General features: G+C 39.2%; 1 protein-coding gene across 2 annotated transcripts; it reads right to left on the bottom strand.

Annotated features, from left to right (window-relative positions):
* Positions 1-23,514, bottom strand: axin1 (axin 1). Of its 2 annotated transcripts, XM_015012887.2 has the most exons (11): positions 23,304-23,514; positions 19,276-20,220; positions 11,165-11,305; positions 10,334-10,430; positions 9,118-9,255; positions 5,786-6,288; positions 5,532-5,696; positions 5,132-5,380; positions 4,855-4,962; positions 3,054-3,203; positions 1-2,741 (listed from the first exon to the last, which is right to left on the bottom strand). In XM_015012887.2, exons 2-11 carry the CDS (start codon positions 20,148-20,150, stop codon positions 2,615-2,617), a joined length of 2,553 nt encoding a protein of 850 aa, XP_014868373.2. In that variant the 5' UTR covers positions 20,151-20,220; positions 23,304-23,514; the 3' UTR covers positions 1-2,614. The 2 variants fall into 2 exon arrangements, with proteins under 2 accessions (XP_014868373.2, XP_087863783.1); XM_088007657.1 differs by lacking the exon at positions 4,855-4,962.
* Between the last annotated feature and the right edge of the window lie 4,314 nt (positions 23,515-27,828).

Below are 27,828 nucleotides of genomic sequence, written 5' to 3'. Positions count from 1 at the left end.
TAGTGGTTTATTGCATGAATTTATTATTCTGGTACCTTAAAATGGTCACCGTGCTAATTAGTGAACAAAACAAAACAAGAAAAAAAAAAAAAACAGGTCCAAGACTGTAAATGTGAAGGCTGAGCTGCTTACTGCCGACAGCTTAAATTCTACATATTTACATTTACATAAGTAGATAGAAAAAAGTGGATGCACATGAAAAAAAAATCTCTACAAAGGAGGAAATTGTGTCACGTTGGGCTGCAGACATCATTAGCATAGCAATAAAGGCACTCTGTAATTCAGTGTATACATTACATTGATTTAATAAGGAGAGGAGCTCGTACAGAACAGAAAAGATTCTTTGTTCCAAAGGGATGAAAAATAACTCGCCAACAAAACAGAGGATGTTGAAGCCACATAAATTAACAAGCTGGTAATTAATAGACACTAATAAACAACAAATATATTAAATTGATTTAAGTTATTAATCTAAAAAGCAGCATCTTTAAAAGCAAAGAAAAAGTGTGACATGCCGTGTTCCAATAAAACACATACAGCACTCTGCATTCATGGTCTACCAGTGTTCTTTCTTTCTATAAGAATCCACATCCTTAAAATGGCTCATTTCTCACTATGGATTCCAGTGCAATGTTGAGAAATTAAAAAAAAAAAAAACAAATGTGGTGGCCTTGAATCCCCATTTTGTCTTTGCAAACTTAGCTGACACCGAGCCATTAGTAGTAGTTTTTTGTGCCATTTCAGTGCAGAAAATATCCTCAGCATTGTCTTTACACGGCCAAGATGGCAGAGGCTACGTAAAATGACAGGAGACGTTTTACTCATCGAGTGGAAGGAAAACGGTAACTCTGCAAGCTTCATCAAGTATTTCTTCAGTCTTTTGCTGATATTCATAAGAAAATCTCAATCGTAAAAACAGGTTCGGTCTTCAGTGTGTTTTCTACTACAAAAAAGCAGCGACTGGGATATAAAGCGCTGCTGTAAAACGACGTTTAAATGGGTCATTCCGAAGGATATCTTTTTTTTTTTTTTTTCTTTGGTGCAAAATGTGTTTATCACATATAGATCATAATGCTCCTGCCAGGCACACAGAGAAGGCTTCCGGTTAGGAATCAGCCTGCATTTTCATTGATTTACAGACTATAGAGTTATTCAAGGTTTAAAGTTGCACTAAAAGAAATACTGCAACAACATATGTATGATGGAGTTCGTTCCTTAAGAAATCTTGGAAAAGAAACATAATGACAATTACTGACTGCAAATCAAATGCCAAAAAAAAAAATAAAAGAAAGAAAAACGACAACAAAAGTTTCAGGGATTTTCTTCTTATTACCTACCAGTAAAACAGCTCCTTTTTTAGTTTTACAGATAGCATTAGCATCAAAACGTTTAAGCATAAAATATCATTCAGTAGTAACTACATATTCAAAGATTCAAACAAAAAAAAATATTTAAAAGATTCACTGCTAGTTAAAAGACTGATGGTAGTTGTTGCTGTCAAGAGTCACTCAACCAATTATAATGTTTGGAGGGTAATTACTCTATCGGTTTGGAGAGCTTTTGTTTCTTACTTAAATAATTTGAAAGCATTTTGTCTCTACTGTGGTTGTGCTTGATATAAAAATGTCTTTGATGATCTGAAGGAAAGTGACCAAAAGGGAAAAATTAGAAGATATATGCAAAGGGGAAAATACGTTTTGTGATAATTTTGCATAGATTCACATTTGGATTCCAATTTTTCTTTTTTTTTTTTTTTTTAGAAATGATTGCATCACATTTCTTTTGTTAGTTTTAGCTGCTATTGGGCAAAACAAAATAAATAAATCTAGTCTTCTAAAAATTGTGTTAGCTACATTGCCAGTCAGCGTACACCAAACCAGGAACATCAGAAATATTTTACACAACTGCGTCAGTTCTTATACTCTTGTAATAAATAGCTTAATTTCATGCGAAATTACTCTCAGTGTTTGTTAAATATATTAAATGACATTAAACCTTCCAAACTGTGCCAAAAGATTCTGAGGAGTTTGTCTGTAAGATTAAGAAAACCTCAACTGAGAAAACGTGTTCACAACATGTGGATAAAGAAGCATCCTGTCAAAATAAAGTTCTGATAACATATAAAAGCACTTAGAAGATCACAAACATTCAAGTCAAAAAAAAAAAAAAAAAAACATCGGCTTTGAAAATGATTTTCTATCACCATTAACCCCGAGAATCATTTTCATAAAACTCAGCCATTTCATTTTAAATAGATGAAATACAATAATAATAGTAATAAAAAAAAAGTTATTACCCCTTTAACACAAACTGTACATATCTGGCATCTGGACATTTAAAAAATTGGAAGTGCTTCTACTTTAGGAAAGGCTTCCTCTGATATATCTTTATCAAAAATATGCAGCTTCAGGAGAGCTTTTGTTCTTCATCTGTCTAGAAAACTTTACAATGCTACATCGAACTCCAAAAAAATGTGAATGAGGTCTTCTCTTCAGCACCTCTTATCCATCCCTGCTGTCTCACTTTCCTCTGATCTCTGTTTCTCACTTCCCTTTTCACCTTCGGCTCCTGCTCTCCACTTCTACTTTGCCTCCTTTCCCCTTCGGCGTTCACATCAGTCAACCTTTTCAACTTTCCCGATGATCTTTTCCTCGAAGATGGGCAAGACGGCGTCGTCCTCGCGTATCTCTTCGAACACCACCCCACAGTCAAACTCATCGCTCACCTTCTTGAAATAATATCTAAAGAAAACGAAACAAAAAAAATAGCATTGATGTATTTTTTAACAAAATGAAATGTTGAGGTTCTTTAATAGTTACAAAGGCTGAACCCAATTCAAAGGAATCATTGGGTAGAATCTCATGCTTAAGACGAGCTAACATAACATAAACAGCCTTGAAAACGACTGAATTTCATTAATTTGTCTCTGATTAAAACATGCTTTATACAAAAAAACTTCTTCTGTTGACAAATTTTTAAAATAATTGGCCATTTGAAATCAATAAAAGATGCTATTTTACTCAGAGATGCATCCGACATTGTTTAAATCCCACCTGTAGTTTCCTTTCTTTGTAAGAAGTTCTTTGAACTGCCCCAATGTGACAACCCTCCCTCTGACAGACGTCCTGTACGGTATCAACTCCTCGCAAAAGTAGTAGGCCACAGTAATATTCTCACATGGTTGCTTTTTAGTGGCTCTATGTCTGAAAATGTAAAACAAAGAAAATACGTCAAAACACACGAAGCTTTCTTTCTCTCCAACACATTTCCAAAGGTGGGAGCTTAAAAGTATACAAGCAAAATATATAGAAAACAACTCTGCAACTTCATACCACACAAATGGCAGTTGAAGAAACCAAAAATTGTCATGACTACATAACACATAGAGGTTTTTTTTCTGAGAACAAGTCTGTGCTCTTTTGAGAGCAAAAGGACAAAACATGGGTTTAAAAGAGGAAAATCTGGAGATAAATTGTTTTTTTGTTTGTTTGTTTTTTTCCCATAAGAGCTACATGTCCTGTGGGCCCAGGATCTGTAGAGCCCAGTCAGGTGGGCCTTTTAGAGTTGAGAAGGAGAAGTTTGTCCATTTTGCTATGCAGGGAGCAGACATTAGCCAGGTGGATTGAAGTTAAAACTTTTTCCGTTCACCTTCTACTCGTTCACCTCATAAGGATAAAGTAAATGGACCTTAGCTGAGATGCTAATGGGAACAATGAAAGACGGATTGGGAAAAAAAAATGCATGAAGACGACTGTGATGCGACGGAGTTCCTCTCTAGTGAAAGTGACACAAGAAAGAAAGCAAAGAGCAGAATAAACACACGCAAAGCAGAGGACAGCACAGTATCCATCCACAGTGCTGCTTGCAATGACACCGATACATAAACACAGAATATGAGACAAAAACCAGATTAATTATAGTACTGCTACAGTGGCAGCTGTCAAAAGGATAAGAAGCTGAAATAACATTTATAACATTTAGTCGTGCTAAATGCAAAGTCTGTTATTGACTTTAGGCAGAAAAATCATGTTTGAAGAGGTTTATTAGTGAATCTGATGATGAACCTAATGAAGCATGAGGCCAACGTGTTGGTGTTTGTACGTCGCACCACAGTGAATCCATCTGTCTTCTGTTCATCCACAGATGGCAACATGCAAGTGGCAAGGCCAGAGATGCCCACTAATCAGTATCACCAACACAAATCAACCTCTATCAGGGATCAGGGCTCTATGCTGACATGATAGACAGGGTGAGATGGTTTATACCTCCCTGAAGAGCACGTCTGTCCTTTCTTTCTAAACATTTGAACAGACAGCCGCTAATCTGAAAACAACGATCAGCTAAATCACACCCTTTATCTTCCTAATATCCTGCTTAAGGTTATGTTGTTAAAACCTGAGAGGGTTTCTGTTCTTGCTGCTCTGACGTGAAGGCTTCAACCCTCTGGATCTGCCAAGTACTCTGCATTTCATCTTAGTCTAACACTTTCCCCACCATCTACTTTGTACCACTCTTAGATGGGCATCAGACAAAAACATGTTTTCCAGAAAACATCACAAACTGATTTGGTATGCATCCGTAATACTCTATCTAGCCTCTTTGATTTTGCTCAAACATGAACAACAAACATTTCCTCTGTAAACCCTTTTTGTAGCCGTTCCTTGAGGCTCAAAGTCTGGTCAAATATGTAAGAAAGTCTCTTCTGCTCTGTTGTTTTCTAACCATAAGTTGTTTGGGTGCCTGAATGTGCGTAATTATCCACTGAACACCTGAAACTGTCAAAGCAAGTGATAAACAGGGTTAAGGTTTGGGGCAGTGTATCGGACGTGAACTACGAGGAACCATCGGACATACTCGGGCTCGGAGAGCTCGCTGTCTGAAACGGCGGGCACCACGTTGAGCAGAGGGACCGGTGCAGGCCTGACTGCTGCGCGACCCCTTTGGATCACCTCCATCACATACCTGGAGGACCGAACAACCCCGATTTAGACACACAGCAGCCAAAACAAGTAAACAAAAGCAAAACTGTCTGGAAAAAGCCAGCAGTAGTGTCTGTTTTCTGTTCTGAGACTATATTGACTAACTGCACTGATAACTGCGGGAATAAGATTTTTTTTTTCTTTCTGGTTACCTCTGCTTAGGCTGCAGAGATCCAGACTTCAGCTTTTCCTCTTCAAGCCGTCGACAAACTTCCTCCAGTTGGATGAGGGGGCTGGGAGCCGGGTTAGGAGGCATGGTAGGGTCCTGGATGAATGGGTGAAACGGCTGCACGCTGCTGCGTCCTTGGCCGCCGAGGCATGGATGCATGGACCCTGTTCTGTCTGAGGAGCCGAGGCGAGATCCCTCGTGGTTCGCAGTCTTCTTGGATCCACTGACACTCCTGAACGTGAAGAATATGAGCGGTTAAAGCACTCATACTGAATTTAAATTGGACATGTTGAGAGGAAAAACAGAGCTTTCTTACTATGAGACATTTGTCACTTTTAAACCAATACAATGTGATTTCTGGCTTAAAGTAAGAAATCACTGACCCATACGGGCTTCTTTTTTGTTGAGCCATTTCTTTCTGTCCCTCCATCAGCCACAACAGGATCTTTTGTTTTTTCTCCACTTCCTCCACAGGCCGTGGCGCATCATAAGCTCTCGCCTCTTCGCCTCTCTTCAACGCCCTTTTACACTGCGAGCCAATTTTGCTGCTGCGTAACAGAAAAATGGAACCGATGAGTAGAAAACAAGGATCCTGTAGGTGTGAGTAAGGAATAAAACGATTGAAGTCGCAATACACCTGTGGCCTATGTGCTCCACGGGGTTAGACGTCATGCCGTCTGCATAGCTTCGAGATTTTGAGCCGTAATAGCTCGTCTCGAGGTTCCAGGCGGGGTTGCCGTGTGTTCGCGTGGCCCCTTCGGGGTCCACCGCAGTCGTGTGACTGTGAGGCACGTATTTGTGGTGGTACGCATGGCTCGTCTCTCCTTTCACACCGTGTCTGGCTGAATGTTTCCCCTGACCTGACTGTGCCACCCCTCCCACCCCCGAGAAACCATCTGGAGAGCGCGACTTGGGGGAGTGGCGCCCGGTTCCCGGAGACTCGCAGACGGGCGTCTTCATGACCCGCTGGACGTGGTCGTCCAGGATACTCTCTGGGTTTTCCTCGTGAGCGTCTTGGACAAAAGGGCTGCTGTATGTGATGTCAGCATAGCGGGGGTTGTAATTCAGTGAATAAGCACTAGGTGGGAATCTTTGACTGGGTAATGATGAGGGCGAGGACTCTTCATCTCCTTCTTCCTCCTTTAATTAAAAAATAATAATATAAAGAAATTGGTCAAAATAAAAAAAACATCTAAAAACAAATATAAATATCACTTTATAAATAGATTTCTGATATTCCACTTACCCCAACTGTACGTGTTGTTCCTATTTCAACCTGTAGGTGGCAGGTTTTGCCCGTACCACTAATAAATTTATTATTTTTCCCTCTGACTGCAGATGTGGGGAGACAAACCATGAGCACCGTCTATCAGTATGCACACAGCACTTCTGTGCTCCCTCTGTGTCATGACAACTGCAGCCGACTCAGCTTCAGCTCTGACTGACTGAGACAAAACTGTGCTCTGACAGAATCTGCTCAGGGGGGATTTACTGGGTGGGGTGCTACAGGCATTTATAATAGGGGCAGAGAAGATGGTGAAAAAGGAAAAGAGGATGTGCATGAATTAAAAAAAAATCTAACTAAATAAAACAGGAGATGGGGAGAAATTCTGAGACGTTTGGAAAAGGGTCCAGTTTTATTCTGAAAGTTAAAAGGACCTCTGATTACTATGTTGAATATTTGGATTTAATAAGGTCATGCATATGGAAATGGATTCCCTACAATAATTTAAATCCCAGGAATGTAGCTAGAACAGAAGGCAAACTCCACGGATGTTTTATTTTTGCTATATGGCCAACTTATAGGAGCTATGTCAGTTTTGGAAATTACTAAGATACAGATACAATAAGAACAACAGTTTAAAAAAAAAAAAGATTACAACAACTGGATTCGTTGCAAATCTGGAAAAGGGTTCGAGTTTATTTTGCTACCATGTGCAGTGAGGAAGATGGTAAGGAAGGTTAAAAAATATCCAAAATTTTCACTGGTTCTACAGTAAAGAGTGGCATTTAGGCTCACCAAGTCTCCATACCAACTATCTAAGCTGTTTACATACCGGCTGATAATTTCTGACACATGCAGGAAAAATATATTTCTGGTTTGGTAGCAATAACATAAACATGTCAAATTCGTCAAATTGCAGTTAGAGAAACTAAGAATGAGTTTCCGCATGCCCGTTGTTTGGTAGGGTGGAGGATCCCTACTATCAGATCCTGTCTTGAAATAAGCAGGACATTTAAGAAAAAAATGGCAGCCTCTATAACTGGGTCATCAAAAAGTCTCTAAGCAGAATAACGAACCTAAATATTATTCATATCCACAAAAATATCACTAAATCGGCTCTATTTCTATATTTATCAGTCATTGAAACTAAACTGGGTAAGCTGGAGAGAAGACCCAAAACTTCAGAATAGCTAGGAGAGATGTTGTAAAGAGCTCCATCAGCTCTCTTCCATTATGCAAGCTGTTGTCAAACGTTGGGATTATTCTATTATTTTAAAAATGCCAGAGATTTCCGGTATTAATCTTCAGCTCATCTGTTTTTCTGCAGAAGCTTAGATGGACATAAAGTATTTAACCAATTGAATGTCACTAATCTATTTCCCTTTTACAGGAACGTACGTAATAAATCTCCATCCAATAAAAATTTGAAGGAGGGATCTAGATACTTTCTTATGTAACAGCGAACTGGTTAAGAGTTATTTTAATTGCCAAAGAACTAGAACCAAAGCTTCTTTTTTTCTGACTCTAGGTAGCCACAATATGAATCATTTCATCTTTAGCTCCTGGTTTCAATAAAACAAACCCACAGCTTTTCCTTTCATAGGCCTCCACATAAATTACCCACCTAGAGAATTAATACTTGGCAGCGCATGTAGAGAGAAATATCAGTTCCGGTATCGGCAACCTTTTCATCGGCATTCCAAGTGGCATCAAACGGGCCTGGCTCACTGTTCCAGGGCTTACAAGTGGCCGGGTGTGCAGGTGCTCCGTCCGATTCATCCAGGGAGCCAGATTGCTGAGAGGCCAAGGACAGAATCCTCCACATGATTCATATCGCTTTTTACTCTTCACTCCAACGAACGGCCTCGTTTATTTCATTAAGGCCAGACGGATTTACGTCTCCTTTGTTTGTGAACATTAGAAGACCGTTGGCTGTATACGCATACACACGCACACACGCACACACACACACACACACACACACACACACACACACACACACACACACACACACACATCTCTGGCTGGCCCAGAAACAGGCTTCACTCGCCTTCTAATCATTTTTCTTTTCTCTATAGTGGGCTTATCAAATTATGTACTTACAATAATAAAGTAAGAAAAGTGCAAAAGTATACTGTTTGATATCGATATTCTCACTATCATGATGCAAATCTTTTGTCACTCTTGACTGCTTGAACACAGAGATTTTCCTGTCTGCTCTCTGTCAACATTCAAAGTAGATTTCATTGTATTATTTGGTTAATACTATATTAGTGAGAATGTTTTTAGGTTTGTATTCAGCTATTTTCATGATTTAAAAAAAAATGGTCAAATATTCAACAAAATGAAGAGAATTTTAATTACTTGATTGTGAATTATAACTGCACAATATATGGAAAATATCCCACTCATAATGGACTGTTTGGATGAAGTATTTGGTAGAATATGATATTTCATGTCCTACGCATTCATTTTTCTGCAGAGCTATAGTATATTTAAGTTGAACGGAGTGTATCGTCCTTCATTTCTTTAATGGCAGAAATGCTAGACATCATAGAGCGGTGGAGACATTGTGCAGCGACAAAGAACGAAAATGAGAATTAGTCATAATGACTAATGTTATTGCAATTTTCAGCGGATTTATCGGAATTAAATATGTTCCTGAAATTGTGCAGCTCTAGAGAGAAAGGTCACTGCAGTGAGCCTGCTTATGCGTTCAGAAACAGAAAGTGAGATGACCATACTAGTCGCACTCTTTTCAGCCGCTCCTCCAGTTTCTCCTCAGCCTCCCTCTCCCGCAGGACGCCCTCCAGCCTCTTGATCAGCTCTGCAGCGAACCTCTCCGGCTCCACGTGTATGTCCTTTGGAATCCGGTTTGTGCGCTGGGGGAAGAAACGTCAGGCCGTGAGCACACACTGCGGAATGTCTTCCCACCACCTTGTGTGTCCGTTAAGAACAGGTTTAGTACGGTCTGACATCCCGTCAGAGGTCAGGCTGAAGAAAAGAAGCAGGAAACAACGAAAGGGGCAGAACTGAAAGTGTCACTTCCAAGGGGGACTGTAAATTTTAATATGAATGAATCTGCAACGAGACTTTACCACCTTGAAATATTACTAAGTCGGATCAGATTTCTCCGCTTTGCTTTTCGGTTCTTGTTGTACAAATGTAATCTTTCTTTTTTTGTTGCAGTTTACATTTCAAAAGTGGCCAAATATTGTCAAAGAAAATTGAATTTCAGATATTAATCAAGTGTTTTGAGAAAAGTATTAGTTTAATACTGTGTGCATTTATTCAATCAGATTAGTGCAGCAGTTTGTCATTTAATTTTTTTGTTTTGTAACAAAGCTGGGAAATGTTTGGAAATGACCTTCCTTGGCCTCATATGTCAAAATAAACCTGACATATTAACTGGTTATGTAGGCTTTATATCTACCGTGATCTCTTAAAATGATTTCTTCTTTTGACAGCTGTTAACATGGGTTTATAGACCATCTTTCATTACAAAAGGACATTGAAAATGAGATATATTTGTTTAAGCAAGGTGATGTGAGCATCATGCGGCCCACTGCATAGTAAATTCACACTTAGGACAGTAGGGTGCCATGTGTGGCTTTTTAATTGGACTCTTTACTCCCAGGCCTAATTAGGGCCAGGGCTTTCCTACCAAGCGACAGCATAAAGCTGCAGAGGGAGGCATCGGGCTGTCACAGGGGAGGTTACATGTCTGCTAGGCTTCGGCGCGCACAGCTTAGGAAGGCATCAAGCTGCATTTAGACAGCCTTCTCTTTCACCATCAGCTATTCTTATACTCCATCACAGGCGCTGTAACACAGCTGAACTAAAATATGCACATTTCCAATGGCAGAGCAGAGGAGAAATAAGCAGAGACAGACAGTTACAAAGAGAGAGGTGTAGAGGCGGAGAGCGAGGTGGAAGGGAAATATCCCATGAATAACTCACTGGAAAATGAGGTAGTGGCACTCGCCCATTTGCTTTGGCACTCTCGTGCATCTCCCGGCGATGCTGTTTGCGGTATCGGTACGGCGGAACACCATTTCTGGAATGAACAACAAAGATATTTTCATAAATCATCCTCATGAATAAACAACAGAGGCAGCTTTGAAGCCGAACGCTTCACACAGCATTTTCCTTCTGAAACAAACACCCAAAAGTGCCTTTGTTATCCTGTGCAGCATGAGCGGGATTATTGCAGCATTATGGCCGTTCGTTCTGCATCACAAGTGGTCAGGCAGATCACAGCAGCATGTTTTACATGTATGAGTTTGCAGCAACCGTCAGCACGGTTTTCACAGCCTCCTGTGCTGAATGCTTAGGACCAATTAGCTGATCGGAGCTTTTAATCCATTTTGCTTCAAACATTTTTTTGGGGGGTGCCAGCTGTGCACACTTTGAAGGCTCCAGCTCAATTCCATGGAGTCACACTGCACCTAAAGGATTTTTTCACATCTTCATTTTAGCAACACTGTGACTCATAATCAGACACTGAAATCAAAGGTTGTTTTTTTTTTTTTTTTAAATTGATGCCAGATAAAGTTAGGGCTGTAGCTTGCAAGTGAAAGTTACGGAAAAGAAACATTTAATTAATACTTTATGTTAGACAAGTCTGTCCAGCCAACTAAACATGTAACTGTACTAATTTCGCTGTACATTCTGAGTTCAGTCCAGGAAACTATTTTATTGTTCAAACTGCTGAGTCAGACAGTGCTTAAGCCTGCCATGATATAGGAACTGGTAGAACTGTGTTTTCTTGTGTGGTGAGAAGATACATACACACTGCTGTCTGTGAGCGAAAGCGTCTCTGCGTCACTGGATATGCTCTGCTGCTCACTGTCATTGGCACTGGTGGCTGGGGCCAGAACATGACCAATGTTGACGTAGTAGGGGTTGATGGATTCTCGACACGCTCCAGGCCTGCAAATTTAAATGAGGAAAAACCAAAAATTCTGAAAAAAAATGACATTACACTAAATAAATCTCAATGATTGTTTTTTTTTAATGTGCTTAGTTAATTTCTTGCCCACGTTTGATAACTTAGTCATCTTAATGCTTTTTTTTTGCAAGCTTGAAAAATTTAAGTCCAGCAAGAATTTATAATGATTTATAAAACATATACATTAAATGGTCTTCTTAACATAATTCTAGTTGCTTTTTTTAACCAGATTTATTTTTCTAACCACAAGAATAGAAGCCACACAGCTAAAAAAAAAAAAAATACAGTCGACAGTAAAAGGTTGTGTGTGAAGAATCTCATCCATATTTCACATTGTGAAACTTTTGCTCAAATGTCTTGTCCGTTGTGGTTTGCAGGTTGCGCATCCCTTTTTCATTGTAACAGTCCCTGCACAGTAATTAATTGAGTTGAGTTTTTTTACTGTACTCTTACATGTTATTTTGTTTCTATTTTAGGCCTTTTGCTAATGAGCTTGAGATCATTATCCTGTCAATGTCCTGGTCTGAGCCAAACTTCAGCCTTCGATTCTCTCTTGGCTGTTATTTTTTTCTATTCAAGAAAGATATGCAGACGGTAAGACCTAACCTTAGCCTCAAGTATTTATTGATAAACTCTTTCACATTTTGTTATCATTATGTAATGTTTCACAAAAGTGAAATAAAATCTAAAATGTGAAGGACAGCTTTTCAAGTTAGTACACATCAACAAAAAGGTAGACACTTTTTTGGCACCGATCACCATCACCAACTCAGCTGAACAGACTTCTTAAAGGGCTGTGCGCACATGAATTATAAATGTTAGGCATCATTATTCCTTATTCAAATAGGAATTCCCCAAAGCATTTACCCCAAACCTTCTCCCTGCTTGGAATGCAGAAGCACCAAGAGTTCAAATGAAACCTCCGTGACAAACAGATTTCCATTAGCGCCAACATTTGACAGAATAATTTACAGAACTGGGCCGGTGAAGGTGCATGACACCTAAATAATGCAGTTGTAATTGCAGTAAATGTTGCGGCCTTTACATGTAGGAAAAATAATAACATTGTGAAAGAAAATTAAGAAAACTCAGCAATGGACTTGCTATGTAAGTATTTAGTAAAATAAAATAAAATAATAATAATAATAATAATAATAATAATAATAATAATTAATAATAATTTCCATACATACAAGTAAAAATCATACCAGGACAGGCTTTGAATATCGTCAGGTATCAAATATGTAGTGATCCCAACAATGAAATCCAGCTGATATGTCTTGGCACAAAATGGCTGAGTGTAATATTATAGGGTTTAATGTGTATGTGAATGCTTCAGGTCAGATGAGTTTTAAGGAGGTAGCTGAGATTCTCACGACATGATAACCTTTCGAAACAAATACTACAGTTTCACGGTGGCAGGCTGGTTACAGGAAAAGTTCTAACAAGCACACACAGCATGAGCTAACTACTGCTATTTCAAAATAAATTTTCTACAACTGCTATAATAAATATACCGCATTACGAGAGCGTTGTCTACAACAGTTTGCTGTTATTTTGATTTCTATATACAGTCTTAAGCAAAAACGTGGAGTAAACTGTTTTGCTATTTGGCCATTTGGTTTCACAAATTGATATGGATACTGTTGGGTTCTCTGCTCAGGTATCCAGCAGCTGCATGCTAACAAAGTACCTTCCCAACTAGTTTTAGAACAGCGCCACATCAATAAGGTCTATTTCAAACCTTTCAGTCTGCTTCACTATCTACTCAGAGAGGCCTGTGTAGCATAAATCCATTATCTGTACCCGCCTGCTAGATTTGTTGTTACTCTCTGTGAACGTCCATGCGCAGTCCACATTTTTGTGACTGCACTGGCTTTGTGCTGGCATTAACGGTAACAATTCAAGCGAGAGTGTGGCACCAAATACACAGAATCAGGAAAAAGACGAATCATATTAGAACTGGACGCAGCAACAACAATGCTTTTTTTTTTTTTAGAAAGACGGTGAGTAGTGACCTAATCCACACCGTTATCCTAGTGAGGATAATTTATCTTTTAGGGACAACAAGGATGCAAAACCTACATCGTTATTCTGTTAGGAGTCACTTTATTCTTTCTGCTCTGTTTTTACTTTGCCCTCCTCCTCTGAGTAGACATAGTATAAATCAAAGCCTCCTCACCTCCTTAGAGGCAGTATTGCAAGTTGTATATCTTTGAGTGAAACCTAGTTATTTAGCTGAGCTAAAAACTCAGAATTAGGGTCTGTACCTGTTCAGAAGGTTCAAGTGGTTTATGTTCAGATACACAGAGAGATATGTAAAGGGTTGGAATGGTGTGATGATTTCTAAAAAGGCTAATGTATTCTTCTTACAAGCTAGAGAAAAGTGTGGCAGTCTGAATTCAGCTGGCTGAACTGTAGGAGAGGTATAGCAGAGTTTCTAAGGTTAAGAAACCCATACCTTAACAATTGTATATCTGTCTCATGCCCACTAGTAAAACTAAATTTTCCCTCCATTTCAGTTAATTACAATGGTTTCACCCTTAAAAAAAAATTAATCTGAGACTCACATGAACGTTCGGACAGTGTAGAAGTTAATAATTTAAGCCATTATCATAACATTCAAAATTGTGCACTTGGAGTTGTTTATCTTTTCAGCAAATGAACTTGATTACAGAGAAAAAACATCTAGCACCATTCAATAAGTGCTGACAGAAAACAAAAAACCTGGAGGAAGTGCATTCCTTATATATAAATCTAACTACAAGGTTTGACCTCATTTTTTAATTTTGTCTGAAATACTTAATACATTTTTTAGAAATATTTGAAAACTGTACAGAAACATGGATGTGGAGCAAAACAACTAGTCAACACAGGATTTGTTGTTATTTTTTTGTCCACAAACGCTGTCAGAGACCATGGTGAGTATAAAGATGATCTTTTTGGTGAAGTAAAACCCTTTTAAAGCATTTTGTAAAATCTGAATATGTTATGGTACAGTTACGTAAGTTCAGATTATTTTCTCCCGTCTAAAGAAAACATCAAACCCTGATATAACATTAATGTTGCCAAGCTAATGAAAAAGCTAAACATAGAGTTTGCATTTAAAATTACTTCGGTAGAATTAATGACTGCCGTCCTTTCAGTAGATAAGAAATTTAATACAAATCAGACAGAAACACATTTTTTTTATTGCTATCCCAATGTCTGAATCACAAAAACAAGCACGTAGGCACATCTTTGAAATATCCCAACCACTAGAATCCGAACAAATTTCAACCGTTTTTATTTAATATAAACTCCTCCCAAACATTAACGCAAACGGCATTCCCTTTCAAGTCATTTCATTTCTTAACACTGATCTGAGAGACTTTTTAATGTCTTCTGTGGCCACTCTCTAAAGGGGATCTGACACAACTGCTGTACAATTTACGTTCACACAAAAAAAACCAACGGGTAGTGCTAAGAGGCTATTTAAAAATGAAGCGTGTCTTTTTGTAATTTGAGCCAAATGCTTGATTGCTGAAATAGTTATGTGACAATCAGCACAAGAACTACTTCACTCACACATTAATTCATGCTGTTTGTTGTTTGCCATTCAGATCTTTACATGCATGACTGAAATCTCTGTGATAGCTTTGCTGATTTCTTCTTCTTTTTTCCTTTTTTTAAGTCACTTTCATTTCTGCATTTCAGACTATTTTAAACACTGATTTCCATAAAAGTGCCCCAGGTTAGGATTTCAAAATTCTTTCTTGCATAAATAAGCATTTAGGGCTGAAACGATTCCTCGAATGATTCGAGTACCTCGATTACTAAAATTCCTCGAGGAAAATTTACCTGCCTCGAAGCTTCGTTAATTTATGTTTTATTAGTTAGCGCACCGTGTTCTGGCCGGGACTTCATTTGCGTTGCGCGGAGCTCTCACTTCCGCCTCTGAGTTGTTGACAAAAGCTAAGTCTCAGCGGCATAAAGTCCAATCTTCAAGATTGGCCCGTGGGGATTTTATTGATTGATGATAATGCCCGACTTTTTATCGTTTTGGGGAACCAATAAGCATCCTTAAAATGACTGGGGGAATGCCTGGAGTACGGCAGCATTTCTCCTCCGGGGCTGCTGGTTGAAAGCGAACGGCGGGAAGAGCGCTGAGGTGAGCGGATAGCCTGAACAGGGCGGGCGGCTGAGTAGCTGATGCTTACCGTGTAAATGTAGCTTTACCGACGAACCGCACAATAAATTTCATGTCCCGGTCTGAAGAAACGGGTGGCGGAGCGCATCGTACATGGCTGGTAGATGAGTTTCTGAGTGTGACCAGTGAAGGTGTCGTAAATATCCCGTATTGCTTCCCCCCGTGTTCGTCCCCCGGTCTAACGGTTCGTCAGTCCGCTGGTCTATTTCCTCCCCTCCACCCCATCTTACGTTCGTTCATTCGCCCTCTCCTCCCACTCCAGGCGGCATTTCCCGTATTTTCAAACCCAAAGCGTGACAGGTTAGGTGGCAAGGTGAGTTTAATTAATCTATTAAACTCACTGAAGATGAATACATAAACTAAAAGCTGGATTGTAGACATTTTTTATAAGCATATTTGTGAGCCTGCCTCTTTGTTATTAAATTCAATAGAATTTCAGATTTTTCTATAACTTTTCTTCTGGTTAACTTAGAAAGTGAGCTATTATTGTTACAGGTTAGTTTTCTAAACTACAAAAAGCAACTGTTAGGGATGCTCAAATATGAAAAATTGGACTGACATTGATATCTGATAGTAACACCGGTATTATGCCAGATTTACCAATATTTCATTTTAGAAATTTTTTTTATCCGATTACTCGATTAATCGTAAGAATAATCGATAGATTACTCGATTACTAAAATATTCGTTTACAACAGCCCTATAAGCATTTGCAATTTGCAGATATCAACACTAAAAAGTATAAGGCCGTAGTGGGGGAATGCGATGACATTCAGCGGGACCACAGTTTAGCTCAAAATTGTGACTGGAACATGCAGCCATGTGGTCCAGGGGATATCTAATTTCCGTTCATTTATTGTATTTCAACAGAGCAAATTGTAATTGGGATTTGTTCTGAGTCTGCTCCTGAGTGCAGCACTGTGCGCCATGTCGCTGTCACAGAGAGAGTTTTATCTGGAAGGTATCGTCTGTCTGTCAGCTGATGTGAGTTCCTGTCTCTCATCACAGCACTGGAGCTGTGGGAACGTCTCTGTAGTGTGCAACTGTGACGCAAGTTAAATTATTTTCTTGCAGAGTCGCATTGTAGAGAAATGGATAATAGCTGCCATCAAATTAGGATCCCCCTTGTAACAGCTGGGCTTTTCTACTTAACCACAGGATGCAATTGTTTTCAATGACTAGGTTTAAATTTTAATTTTTTTCTCTCTCTAGCAAAAAGACTTTCACTTGCAGAGACGTATTTCTGTTTGCAAGAGATTTTAACTGATTTTGGAGAAATGTATTTTTTCATGCAAAACAATTAGCGTCTCATCACGTTACATACAGAAAAGAACTTGGATGCTTGTCTATGTTGGGGCAAGCCTTCAGTGGTCTTCACTGCAATGCCCTCTCATAATATCTCAAAACATACACAGTGCTTTTAGCATTACAGACCATTAGGATGGGCCTCTGTCCAATTTAATTACCAGAAGACACTCATTTACATGAATAAATAAATTATGGAGTATAAATTACCACAACCAGCCAAGACAGGCTTGTGGTGTTGCATTATTCCTGCATGTCCTTCAGGGCATTTAAAGGTATTCTACTTTAAATTATAGACAACAGTGGCATCCCACAACAAAGCAATCAATAAGGGCTCAAAAAGATGCATCCTTCATTGAATCGTCACCTGGGCAATAAACTAAAAGCAAATTATGCAAAACATTTTCGTTATAGGTTAAAAAGCCACAAGGAATAGAAGCATAAGTCATCACAGAGGAAACAGCAAAGTGAACACATGTTCTTCATTCAAGCTGAGAACAGCAATGAACAGAGCAACGTCAACATAAGTGTAAGATTATTAAGAGATTACAAAAAACATTGGAGGAGATTGAGCTATCTAAACAAATCCCACTTTCAGGTGATCCTTTAGTTCCAGGAGCTACAACTATTATTTACAAATCGTGAACTCTCACGACAAATACGGGATTGAGAAACACTTGTGGAGCATTTCAAAGCAAACGCGATTAAGGAAGCAGCAGGAGACCATAAAGCGCCGAGGGAACATATGATCCTCAAGAGTTTATTTGATCTAAGAAATCCCAGCAGAATCGGATGCAGTCAGAAAATAAGTTAAAGATTTTTCCCGACGACTTTGCTTGTATTTAAACCGTGAAATAGACGTGAACAACCGGCATGAAGATCACAACACAGAGCTTAGTGCTCAGTGTGTGCTTTGCTCAAGCTAACGGTGCGAGTTGGTTGGTAGGTGCACTGCATCTTTTAGATGTGTGCCTGCTCCAATACTCCTCAGTCAAAAGGCTGAATGCCTTCCTCAGTTTGCGGTCAAGATATCCATGAGCCTCATTGTCTGACTTTGTGTGAAGAAACAGATATCTAAAAGTTGCAGGACACCAGGCCTTGAGGCCTTGATTTGAATAAAAGTGTCGGCACAGGAAAACCTATTATTATGTAGGTAGAGCAATTTCAAAATATTACAATTATTTCTAATCAAATACTACTCTTGAAGCATCTACTATCCACTTGCTTTGACAATGACTTTGTCTTGAAGTTGTTCTATAGTTGTTGCACTGCTTTTGAACGGAGTCATTCAATAGAAGCTAATAATAAGATTTTATATTGTTTATGTGGGCAGTATTTTGGGTTTACAGTAAAGAAAAAAAAGTCAAAACGCAAAAGATTCAAACTTCGTCTAAAATCTGTGAGAACACTGCAACTGGCTAACCGTTGAAAAAAGAAATATTTCCAATTGATGCCAACGTCACTTTTTAGTGAATCTGTATTCCACTTGATCATCTCCAGCTTAAAATGAAATACTTTGATCAAACCTGGACTTGACAGTTCCCTATTGAATAGATTCTCTTTAATACACAATTAAAGATTCATAAAACATTTTCTCTATTGATGAAAACCTGAAAAGAAGTCTTTTCGCATTAGAACAACTGTAGAAAGCATACAAACCAGAATGCATAGTCTAGACAAGCTGGAATTACATAATATTTAGCTGATTTCATGCAGTTTAAAAGAGAGTCTGTGGTTTGAGGGTTAACAGGAAAAATATTTCCTGTGAACTCAGTGTTGTGTGTTGTCTCATCTCTTGTGCTAAATTTGCTGCTATTCTCACAAATGGTTAAAACGGCGTATATACGTAATAGAGAGAGAAAGAAGAAGAGAGAGAGAGAATGCTCTGCAAGGTTTTTACAGATCTGCAGATTAGGTCTATAAAAAAGACTAGCTTTATAAAAATCAAATTGTCTGAGAAAAATAGACTATTTACTGTAAACTATAAAAAAAAACCTCTTATTTAAAAAAAAAAAATAGCCATGTGCTGAAAGGAAAAATAGACAAATAGGAGTCAAGGATTATCCAAAATACGAATGTAAATAAAATCAGTTTGAACGCCTTCCCATCAATACCTGGCCAGGTCTTGGAAAAAAAAGAAAAAGAAAACATAATTCCCAGAGTCCCCACACGCACAAAGAAAAATAATGATTTCATGTTTCAAACTCTAAACAGCAGCTATAGTAACCTATTCAACTTCCGACATATCCTCCCCTCTTGAGGTGGAGATGCTCCACTTCACACAACATCAACTCTGCTGTCTCTTGCGCTACACTCACATTGTGTTTTCATCTCCAACTTCATGCTGGTTTGGGGTTTCAGCTTTATTTCTAATTCAGCAGTTTGGAGGGGAAACAGTGCACAGTTTGAGCTGAGGCAAAGCTTTTTTTTTTCTTAAGATTGCCTGGGAAGATTTACCTGTACTCCTGGCTGTCCTGGAATTTTGCACTGCTGGCAGCTTGCTGCGGTACCGTCTCCATCAACAGCTTCTGAGTGAGCTGGCTGCTCGGGGTCAAGTCACGCTCGGTCTCCTCTGGCCCCTCATATTCATTTAGAGTTGGTAAATACCCTGACAGTCCCTTTTCATTCCCGGAAACAGAGCTCCGGTCGCTGCACAGCTTGGGGCTCTCTCCTCCTGTCCGTGTGTATTCCAAATATATGTCAGATTTAAGGAACAAAGGGTAAGTGTTTTCCTCCATCCTGCTCTGTATCTCGGTCTGAGCCTGGTCAAACATCGCAGGATCAATGTGAAGCCTCATCAAACAATCTCTGATGAAAGACTTGGTAGCCGGCTTGATTTGTCTGGAGACAATTCCATTGTTGTCCTGGATGTACTTTTTATAGATGGCTTTCGCCAGCTTTACTTTCTTCTCCTCGTTCCCCTCGCTGGCTTCCAGTTTCCGAAAGCCACTGCATGCAAACCAGAAGTCCAGCATGTCCGCGCAGTCCTCTTGCCTGAGAAATTTCCCAAACAGAAGGATGCCATCCTGGTCATCCAGGAGGGAATGAAGGGACTCTGCCCACTTTAAGTAGGGCGGCGTTGGAGAGGCACTGCCCTCTGGCTCGTAGCCCAGATCCAGGTCTGACCGCCTGGGCGTGGCCACAGACGCCTCGCTTTTGGCGCCCTCGTTCTTGGAGGAGAAGGTGAGGTTGCCGTGCTGGCGACCGTCACCGCACACCAGCTCTCCTTCCTCCCCGGGAACTGGAGGTCTGGGAGCATCCTCGGTGAAGCTGCCTCCCAGGTCTGAGATGAAGCCCCTTTGGTCGCTGATGCTCATAGTCCCAGCATCCATGAACCCTGCGGTGCCCACGCCGCACAACCGTTGGATCCAGTATTCTAGTTATGCTTCTCTGAAAAAGCTCCTGCAAGGAGGGAAAATGTATAATGAGAGGCAGCTCACATGACGGCGAAGGCAGATCATTGGTAGCGCACTCCCACAAAGCTTCGTTCTTAGACTAATGCTAAATCAGCAATTCATAAATTGAATTATCAGACATACATGCACTGTATTCTGAACATAGTGTATGAAAATACTTGGAAAGCAATATGACTCTCAATCAGTTTAATAATATGCCGGGCAAATAATTCACACTGTCCCAAGGTAGCATTAATATTTATAACCATTTTCCTTTCTGTCAGCAAAAAAAAAAAAAAAAAAAGTTCTCACCACTTGTTTTGTCTGTCCTGCTCTAACCAAGCTTCAGCCAAAAAGAAATTTGAAGAGAAACTGTCTTCAACTTTAATTTGCTTCCACCTCATTAGCGGAAGCAAATGAGGCCTCTGATTACACAATTTTCCTTCACAGGCCTCAGATAATGTTTGCAAAGTCATGTCCAGATTTTGGCCAGTCACCTTCTAAGTTGAACCTTGTGGCAAATGGAATCTTTGGATCTTGTACAAGTCCATTTCTCCTCAGCAAAGAAAGTGAAAGGAAAACTGTAGAGAAGCTTTCTAAGTGAATTACAAGTTTTATATATTGAAAACTTTACTATGCTTTACTGTGAAGAAGTATTTGGAGCTGTAAAGATTTAACTTTTTTTTTTTTTTTACAAACCTTTCAGATCACAACTTTTCAGACAAAGATAACCTGAGCACCAAACCAGACCACTACAAAACCTTCTTTTCTGAGCCAGAGGTGGAGTTGGTGGTGTTCTTTGGATCACTTTTCTGCTGCATAGCAAAGGGCTATTGAGCCTAAAGTGACAAACTGAAGGTTCGACATCCTTCTCCAAGATTTTCCAATGTATCATAATTCACGTTTCGTTACAGCGAAATAAATCTTAACTCTAAAGCAGAAAATAGCCCAAGATTTTCCCACATCAACCGCAGTCTGGCAGAATGACGTTCTTTTTCTGAAATGCTGTATTGGTTTTACAAAACCTGTAGCAATATACACCTTTCAAAAAGTTTGACTTTTGTCTGATCAGACCACAAAATATTTTCCTGAAAGTCTTGGGGGATATCAATGTCTCTTTTGTGAGGTCTTTAGTTTTGGCCTGGGAACTCTTACTGTTGAATCCCTCTTGGAGTAGTTTTGGTAAGTGAGCCACTCCTGGGAATAAATCTGTTAGTACTATAGGTTTATGGAACGCTGAGTCAAATTTAACTCAGCTTCCCGTAAAAAAGTGATAAATGCTGATTTAGCGGGATGAATGCTTTGTCCCATAGGACCAGGTTGGTTTGGATAGTATTCCCCTTAAGAAATGAAACCATAATTTGAAAACTCCATCTGGTATTTACCCCGATTATGTTTGTCTGATTTAAAATTTGTATCTGGATCTGAAACATTTAGGTATGATTAAGCTACAAAAACACCTAACAGAGGAATAGAAAAAAATAATAAGAAACTCAAGTCTAAACACTTCTGGCTTCTTATGTGGTTCAATAGATAAGATGGATTTTTTTTTTACTCAGCAGCATGAAGATAACTGATTTATATGCACCGGACAAATCACTACTTCCCGCACCTTTCCAAACCGAATTTAAAACACGATTAATACATCATCTGAGTTCTCTAAGGGGTTTATATTTTGAGCTAAATAATTAAACACCCTTAGTGTCTTTTACAGTTTGAAAAAGTGAGGAAGACTTTTGATAGGTTACTGTATTGATCCTCATTCCATGTTCTAATTTTAATTAATCCCTCTGCTATAGGTCTAACGGCAGAATCATCTGCAGAGCGCCGCACTCGAAATTATTTTAGCGAACACATTTTTCAAGGACATATTTTGCTCCTCATGTATTCATAGAGCATTTCTTGGCTGGAGCTTGAGCAGCTTATGACTAAGCTGCCGAGATATGGCTTCTGTATTTAATTTAAGGTTTAATGTAGCCACAGCTGACTGGATAAATTCACATATCCGTGCCAAAGCCAGTATTTATTTATTTTTTTGACAGTTTGCTGGCAGATCCAAATCCTAGTTTGTTTTTTTTTGTTTTTTTAAAAAAAAAAAAAAGAAAGAAAAAAAAACTTGACATTTAACCTTGTCTTCAGCTTACATTTCCTGTGTAAATTACTTTCCTATTTATAGCTCTGGGCACTTGTTGACTCAAATTGGACTGAAAATGATGATTATTTGGATTTTCATAAAAACGGCTGGCACCCACACGCTCTCACTGTGATTATATGAGAAGTATTTCTTTCTTGGTTGCCAGCACCCTTCCCTTTAGGGCACGCCCACTCTCTGTCTAATTCAATACGTACACAAATCATTTATCCTGATTGAACAAAAGACAAAACCGGCTGTTCTGTAATCAAACGCTGCCCGGTGCTGAAGTGTGAGCAGCACGTGCACCGTGCGTGCGGCCAGATGTGCGGAAATAATCAATCCCAATGTGCGGGGGGGAGGGGGGGAGCGGTGACAGCTGGAGGTAAATGGTGACGGATCCCATCACCTCTGATTGCACCCCCTCTACCTGTGAAGCTCAGGCATTAGGGTTTACAGTGGCTGCGATTGCAAATGCATGTGTGCATTTACACTGAATCAAGCCTAGGGCGATCACGGGGGAATTGTCATTTTGCTCTGCAACCGTATCTTGAGGTGAGCCTCTCATCACGTTCACGTCTTGGCCTCTCCTGAATGAGCAGGCACAGCAGCGGAGAGTGGGGGAGGGGAGCCAGAAACAAACTCCATACATACAGAGAGAGAGAGAGAGAGAGAGAGAGAGAGAGAGAGACCCAGGCCTTTCAGCAGCCCACCGACAAGTGCAACAACTTTGTCACACTATTAATATCTGCGCCGTGGCCGCCAAACTCAACGCGCTACACAAGCCGCCTGCAACTGTCCCCCCCTCTCCCCCCCGCACAGCGGGTATCCCACGCCGATTCCCGAACAGGTTTATATCACAAGCTGCAAAGCGATGGGTCTATTTCCACCGAGTACCGCAATTTCCAATTTCTAAGCGGAGGGACAGAGAGAAGAGACAAAAGTGACAGATACTTAACCGGTGGAGATCCTCCGGCCGCTTACGTGCGCATCGGGCAGCTGGAGCGACGCCAGTGTCCGCCCGCGGTGTCATGGTTAGGACGCGCAGGACTTTACCAACAACAAAGAGGACAGTCCGCTCTCCTCTCCGTGGCTGTCTCTCATGTCTGTGCGGAGCTGAGGCTGCACAGCAGAGCATGCACAGCGCCTCGCCTGTTCACTGCACAAACTGCCCCTGAAATGTTCAGCTACATGTGGCACACTTATTTCCCCGCTCTCTCTCTCTCTCTCTCTCTCTCTCTCTCTCTCTCTCTCTGGTTTTTAGTGTTAAAAACAAGCATTTCTAGATAAATAGCGAACACAATGAAAAGTGCAAGAAAAGCTATTTAAAAACTAATTTTCAACTATTATTCAAATAAGATTTACGCCTCAAGATGTTGGGAATCAATTTGCAAGTATTAAAATGCTACTTTTTTTTTGTCTTTTAAACACAAAAGTCACACCACAGAGCTTAGTTTTCGTTCAAACTCAAGTTTTCATAAAATGCAACAAAAATACACAGTCCTTGTCAGAGTTCCCTCATAACTTTCTGACTCTGAAGATTGTAATCTGCAATGGTACCTGCAGGTATGTTGGCAAAAGTCCGAAAAAGGTTGTATGTCAGAACAAATCAGCATTAAAAGAATTTTTAACAATCCCAAGCCCATGTCAGGATCAGGTCAGGATGGCTGAAACATTTTTTTAACCTGAACAGTTTGTGAACCTCAGCTATTAAACCTATAAAAGGTTATAACCACTTAACACAAAAATAGCTCAATAAGAAAAAGAGACATTCAACGTATGACAAATAACATTTTTTGTGATCAGAAGAAATGAATCTCAGGATGAGGGGATCAGCAATCTGTGGGAGGTCTGAGTGATAACTGGCATCACAACTTGTGTATGGACACAGTAATGCAATTTGAATTAGCTGAATAACCTCGTTTGATCTGAACCTGACTTGGATCACGTTGACTTTGTGATTATGTTTTATTGGAATAATGTGGATATGTCTGAGTTAAATTTGGATCTATTTTGATTCTATCACAGCCATCTGCCTTGTCAAGAGATGTTTGCTGTTAAAACTTGTGCTACAAATTAATAAAAAATTGAATATGTTCTTGATATGTCTTTGTGTGAAAATAATAAGAAGTGTCAGTGTTCAGTCTGTTTAACCTAAAATCTTTGTGTAACGTGTTGAAACGTTACATTAATGAGATGTAATGTGAATTCTTGCCTTTTTACCCCTGCAAATGAAGCACTAACATGAAAACATATTTTGTTTTTTTGTTTTTTTTGTTTTTTGTTTTTTTGCCAAACAAGTTGGACAGCAGTTTGTTTTAGAAGCATTCAGTGTGTTCATTCAAGCCACGACCTGCATCAGATAACTTCACCGATTGCGTCTTTCAAAGGTGCCTTGATCCCTTCAATCAGCTTCCTGTGGTGGCAATCTCCTTTCCTGTTATGTGCTGCAATCAAGCTCCCTTTGTCAAACTTTTTTCAACAAGGAAACGTGAATCTAGAGATTAAAAAAAGACTTATCTCATAGATAATTTGCTTTCATTTCAATTTGCAATGTGTGTTGGATCAATAATAGAGAAGGTCGCAGAAAAAAAAAAAAAGGTTTTCTAAATGACCATCTCAAATGCAGACACCCTACACTGTTATTAATGTATTATAAACATTGCGGCAAAGCAGAGCTGTTTCTTTTTTCCATCTCACATTTAAACATTTCCTATACATGTTGTGTTATAGTCTTAAAAACAACACTAAGTAGTGACAAATTTGAATCCACATTATGCCGTTTGAAATAGATATTTGCACACTTGAAAGAGAAAGACTCACATAACACTACAATAACTGGTTTACATGAGAACCGGCTTTAGAGGAAGGCACAATTTGAACGACGGATTAAGCGACAGTTCAGTTCAACAGTACGTTTCAAAAATATTGCCGGGCCTCTTAGATGCACTTGATCCTGTCATTACAGCGATGACTTTATAATACAAAGACCAGAAGAGCAAATGCAGGATTAGAGGGCCGTTTCTGTTCTTTGATATCAGGCAGGCACCAAGCAGTCAAATCGTTTTACTGAATCCAACATGAAAGGCTGATGAAACATCACAAAAACATGAAAACGTCTCAGATCACATTATTCAGTGGAACGACTTAAAAAGAGCAGCGTGAACAGGAGTCCACATTTCACACTCCATCTCATCACATCAACTGCAATGCCTGCTCACACCTGGAAACATGTTACAGTGCGAGCTGTGCACAGGATTTTAAATATTTATACGAGCAATAGGAGTCATGAAAAGTATCCTATTGTTACAGCTTCCTCCAGGCTAAACACACACACACATACACACACACACACGCCACCTTTTCACCTATTGCAACACAACAGCCATCTTGACTTGTACTAAACTGCATCATTTAAGAAAGGAGATAAGGCAAATAATCTCAAGAGTCAATCTGTGCAGCACCGAGTCAACTTCAAAGAACTTTATCTCAAAAGAAACAAAAGATAAATGTTTTACCTGTATGACTCAGTGTGGTTCTTTGTGTGTTTGCAGTTTGATTAAATGTTCCCACAATGACAATAGAGAAAATTCTGGTTTGAATGTAGTTCGGTGATGTTTTACCTTGAGTTTGATTGTCATCCTCATGCATCCTCCAGGTCTGAATCCTATCATTGTCGGTTCCATTGTAAGCTTATTTAGTGCATTATCCTGCAATAATAAGAAAGCCAGTCTAATTTCCCACAAATGGAACGAACTGACTGGAGCAGAATATTGCTGTGTGAGTCTATCTGTGCAGTCCAATTCTTCCTGAAAGATAAAAAAAAACAAAAGCTAAACTCAGTTTACACAAGCCAATGTTAAATGTTTCCACATTATTACCTCTTAATGTTTTACACAATAAAGGTGATAAAGTAGGTTGCTGCCCCCTGCTGATGTAAAGCTTCACTAACAGAGTTTCTTACGCGGATTCAATTCGTCACTGCATTTAGAGTAGATGTAAGTAATTGCAAAAAAAGAAAGTCATTTTCTGAGGATATCTGTGGAACTTCACACTTCTATAATTCCCAAGTTATTTTATGGTTGCCGGTTTTTTGTTTGTTTGTTTGTTTGTTTTTTGGGGGGGGGGTTTCTCATGCAAGGGAAAATGTTCATAGTTTATTACATTTGGTTACATTTTCAATGATAATTATGACATCTAATGAAAGCTACTAAACATATAACATTTGATTGGAGCACACCTGTAAGTACACATATCCATGACTTGTGTAACTTTACTCAATAATGCACACTTCTCATAATTATTTCTAAACATTTCAAACACCAGAAAACCAAGACCTATGGTATGGTGAAGAGCTCCCCTAAGTGTAATTAGCACCGAATTCACAGATTATTCCATCTCTTTTTTTTTCTTTTTCTTTTTTTTTGCTTGTTTGTAAATTGAATTCCTGAAACCACAAATCACTAACTTCCTCCATGCAGCAAATGACTGGGAACATGCAAACGATGCCAAATGGCCCCCGCTGAGATGGAAGGATGTACAGAAGAATGAAAGTGCTTGCAGCTGTCGGAAATGAGGATTAAAAAGTCATCTATTGGGAAGTGTGGAAATTGATTGGGATAAAATTGCACATCTTACAAAAGCAAAAGTTGCAAAAGAAATACATGCAAATGTTAATGGGGAGCCGACACACAGACAAAGTGAAAGCATCACAAAGGTCAAGAGGTCAAGTACAAAAAAAAACAAACATCTGTATAACCTCCTTGGTCACAAGCACTAACTCTGTAGAGCTTGTTAAAAAGTTATTAATTATTGAAAATGGATCACTGATCAGATATCCTCAAATTAAAGACTGGACTTTTCTATAACTTCAGAGTTAGAATATCCTGTTGCAGACAAAGATTACTTAGGAAAAAATGCATCACATGTCAAAAGCGACATTGAATTTCAAGAGAGATATATTAATTTAACATTCCTGCACTTAGTTATTCATGGAAGATTGAGTTCAAACCTTTACCATTACATAAATTACACAGCACTTGTTATCTGTTTTGTTATTATTAATTCAATTAGACACATAATTGCATAAAGCAGCAAAGATGCAATAAAGTCAAAACTTTACTTTACAGTACATCACAACATTGAGCAACAGTATTTTAAATAATTTTAGGACAACATTGAAAACATAGTTTCTATGCTCTGATGAACTGCAAAGAATAATTTTGGATTATGAAAATAAACAAGCAAAAACTAAATGAATAGAAGAAAACAGACACACAAACGAAAATAAAATCTCAAGGAGTTTCCAAGCAGGTTCTAGTTGTTCTGCTCCTTCTTCATGCAGTTTTGGTCATTTTCAGCACAAAAGTAGCAGTCATTTACTACATTTTGTGCCAATCATGCATGAATTTGTACCTGCCCTGGGGATGTCTTGCAGCTGATTTGAAAACCAATTAGAGTAGTTTTTAACCAACTCAATTCTAA

Source organism: Poecilia mexicana, unplaced genomic scaffold, assembly GCF_051168715.1.
Source record: "Poecilia mexicana isolate PSO_F unplaced genomic scaffold, ASM5116871v1 scaffold_8, whole genome shotgun sequence".
Lineage (NCBI taxonomy): Eukaryota > Metazoa > Chordata > Actinopteri > Cyprinodontiformes > Poeciliidae > Poecilia > Poecilia mexicana.
The sequence above is the reverse complement of the archived record's forward strand: the minus strand, read 5'-3'. Positions and strand labels throughout refer to the sequence as shown.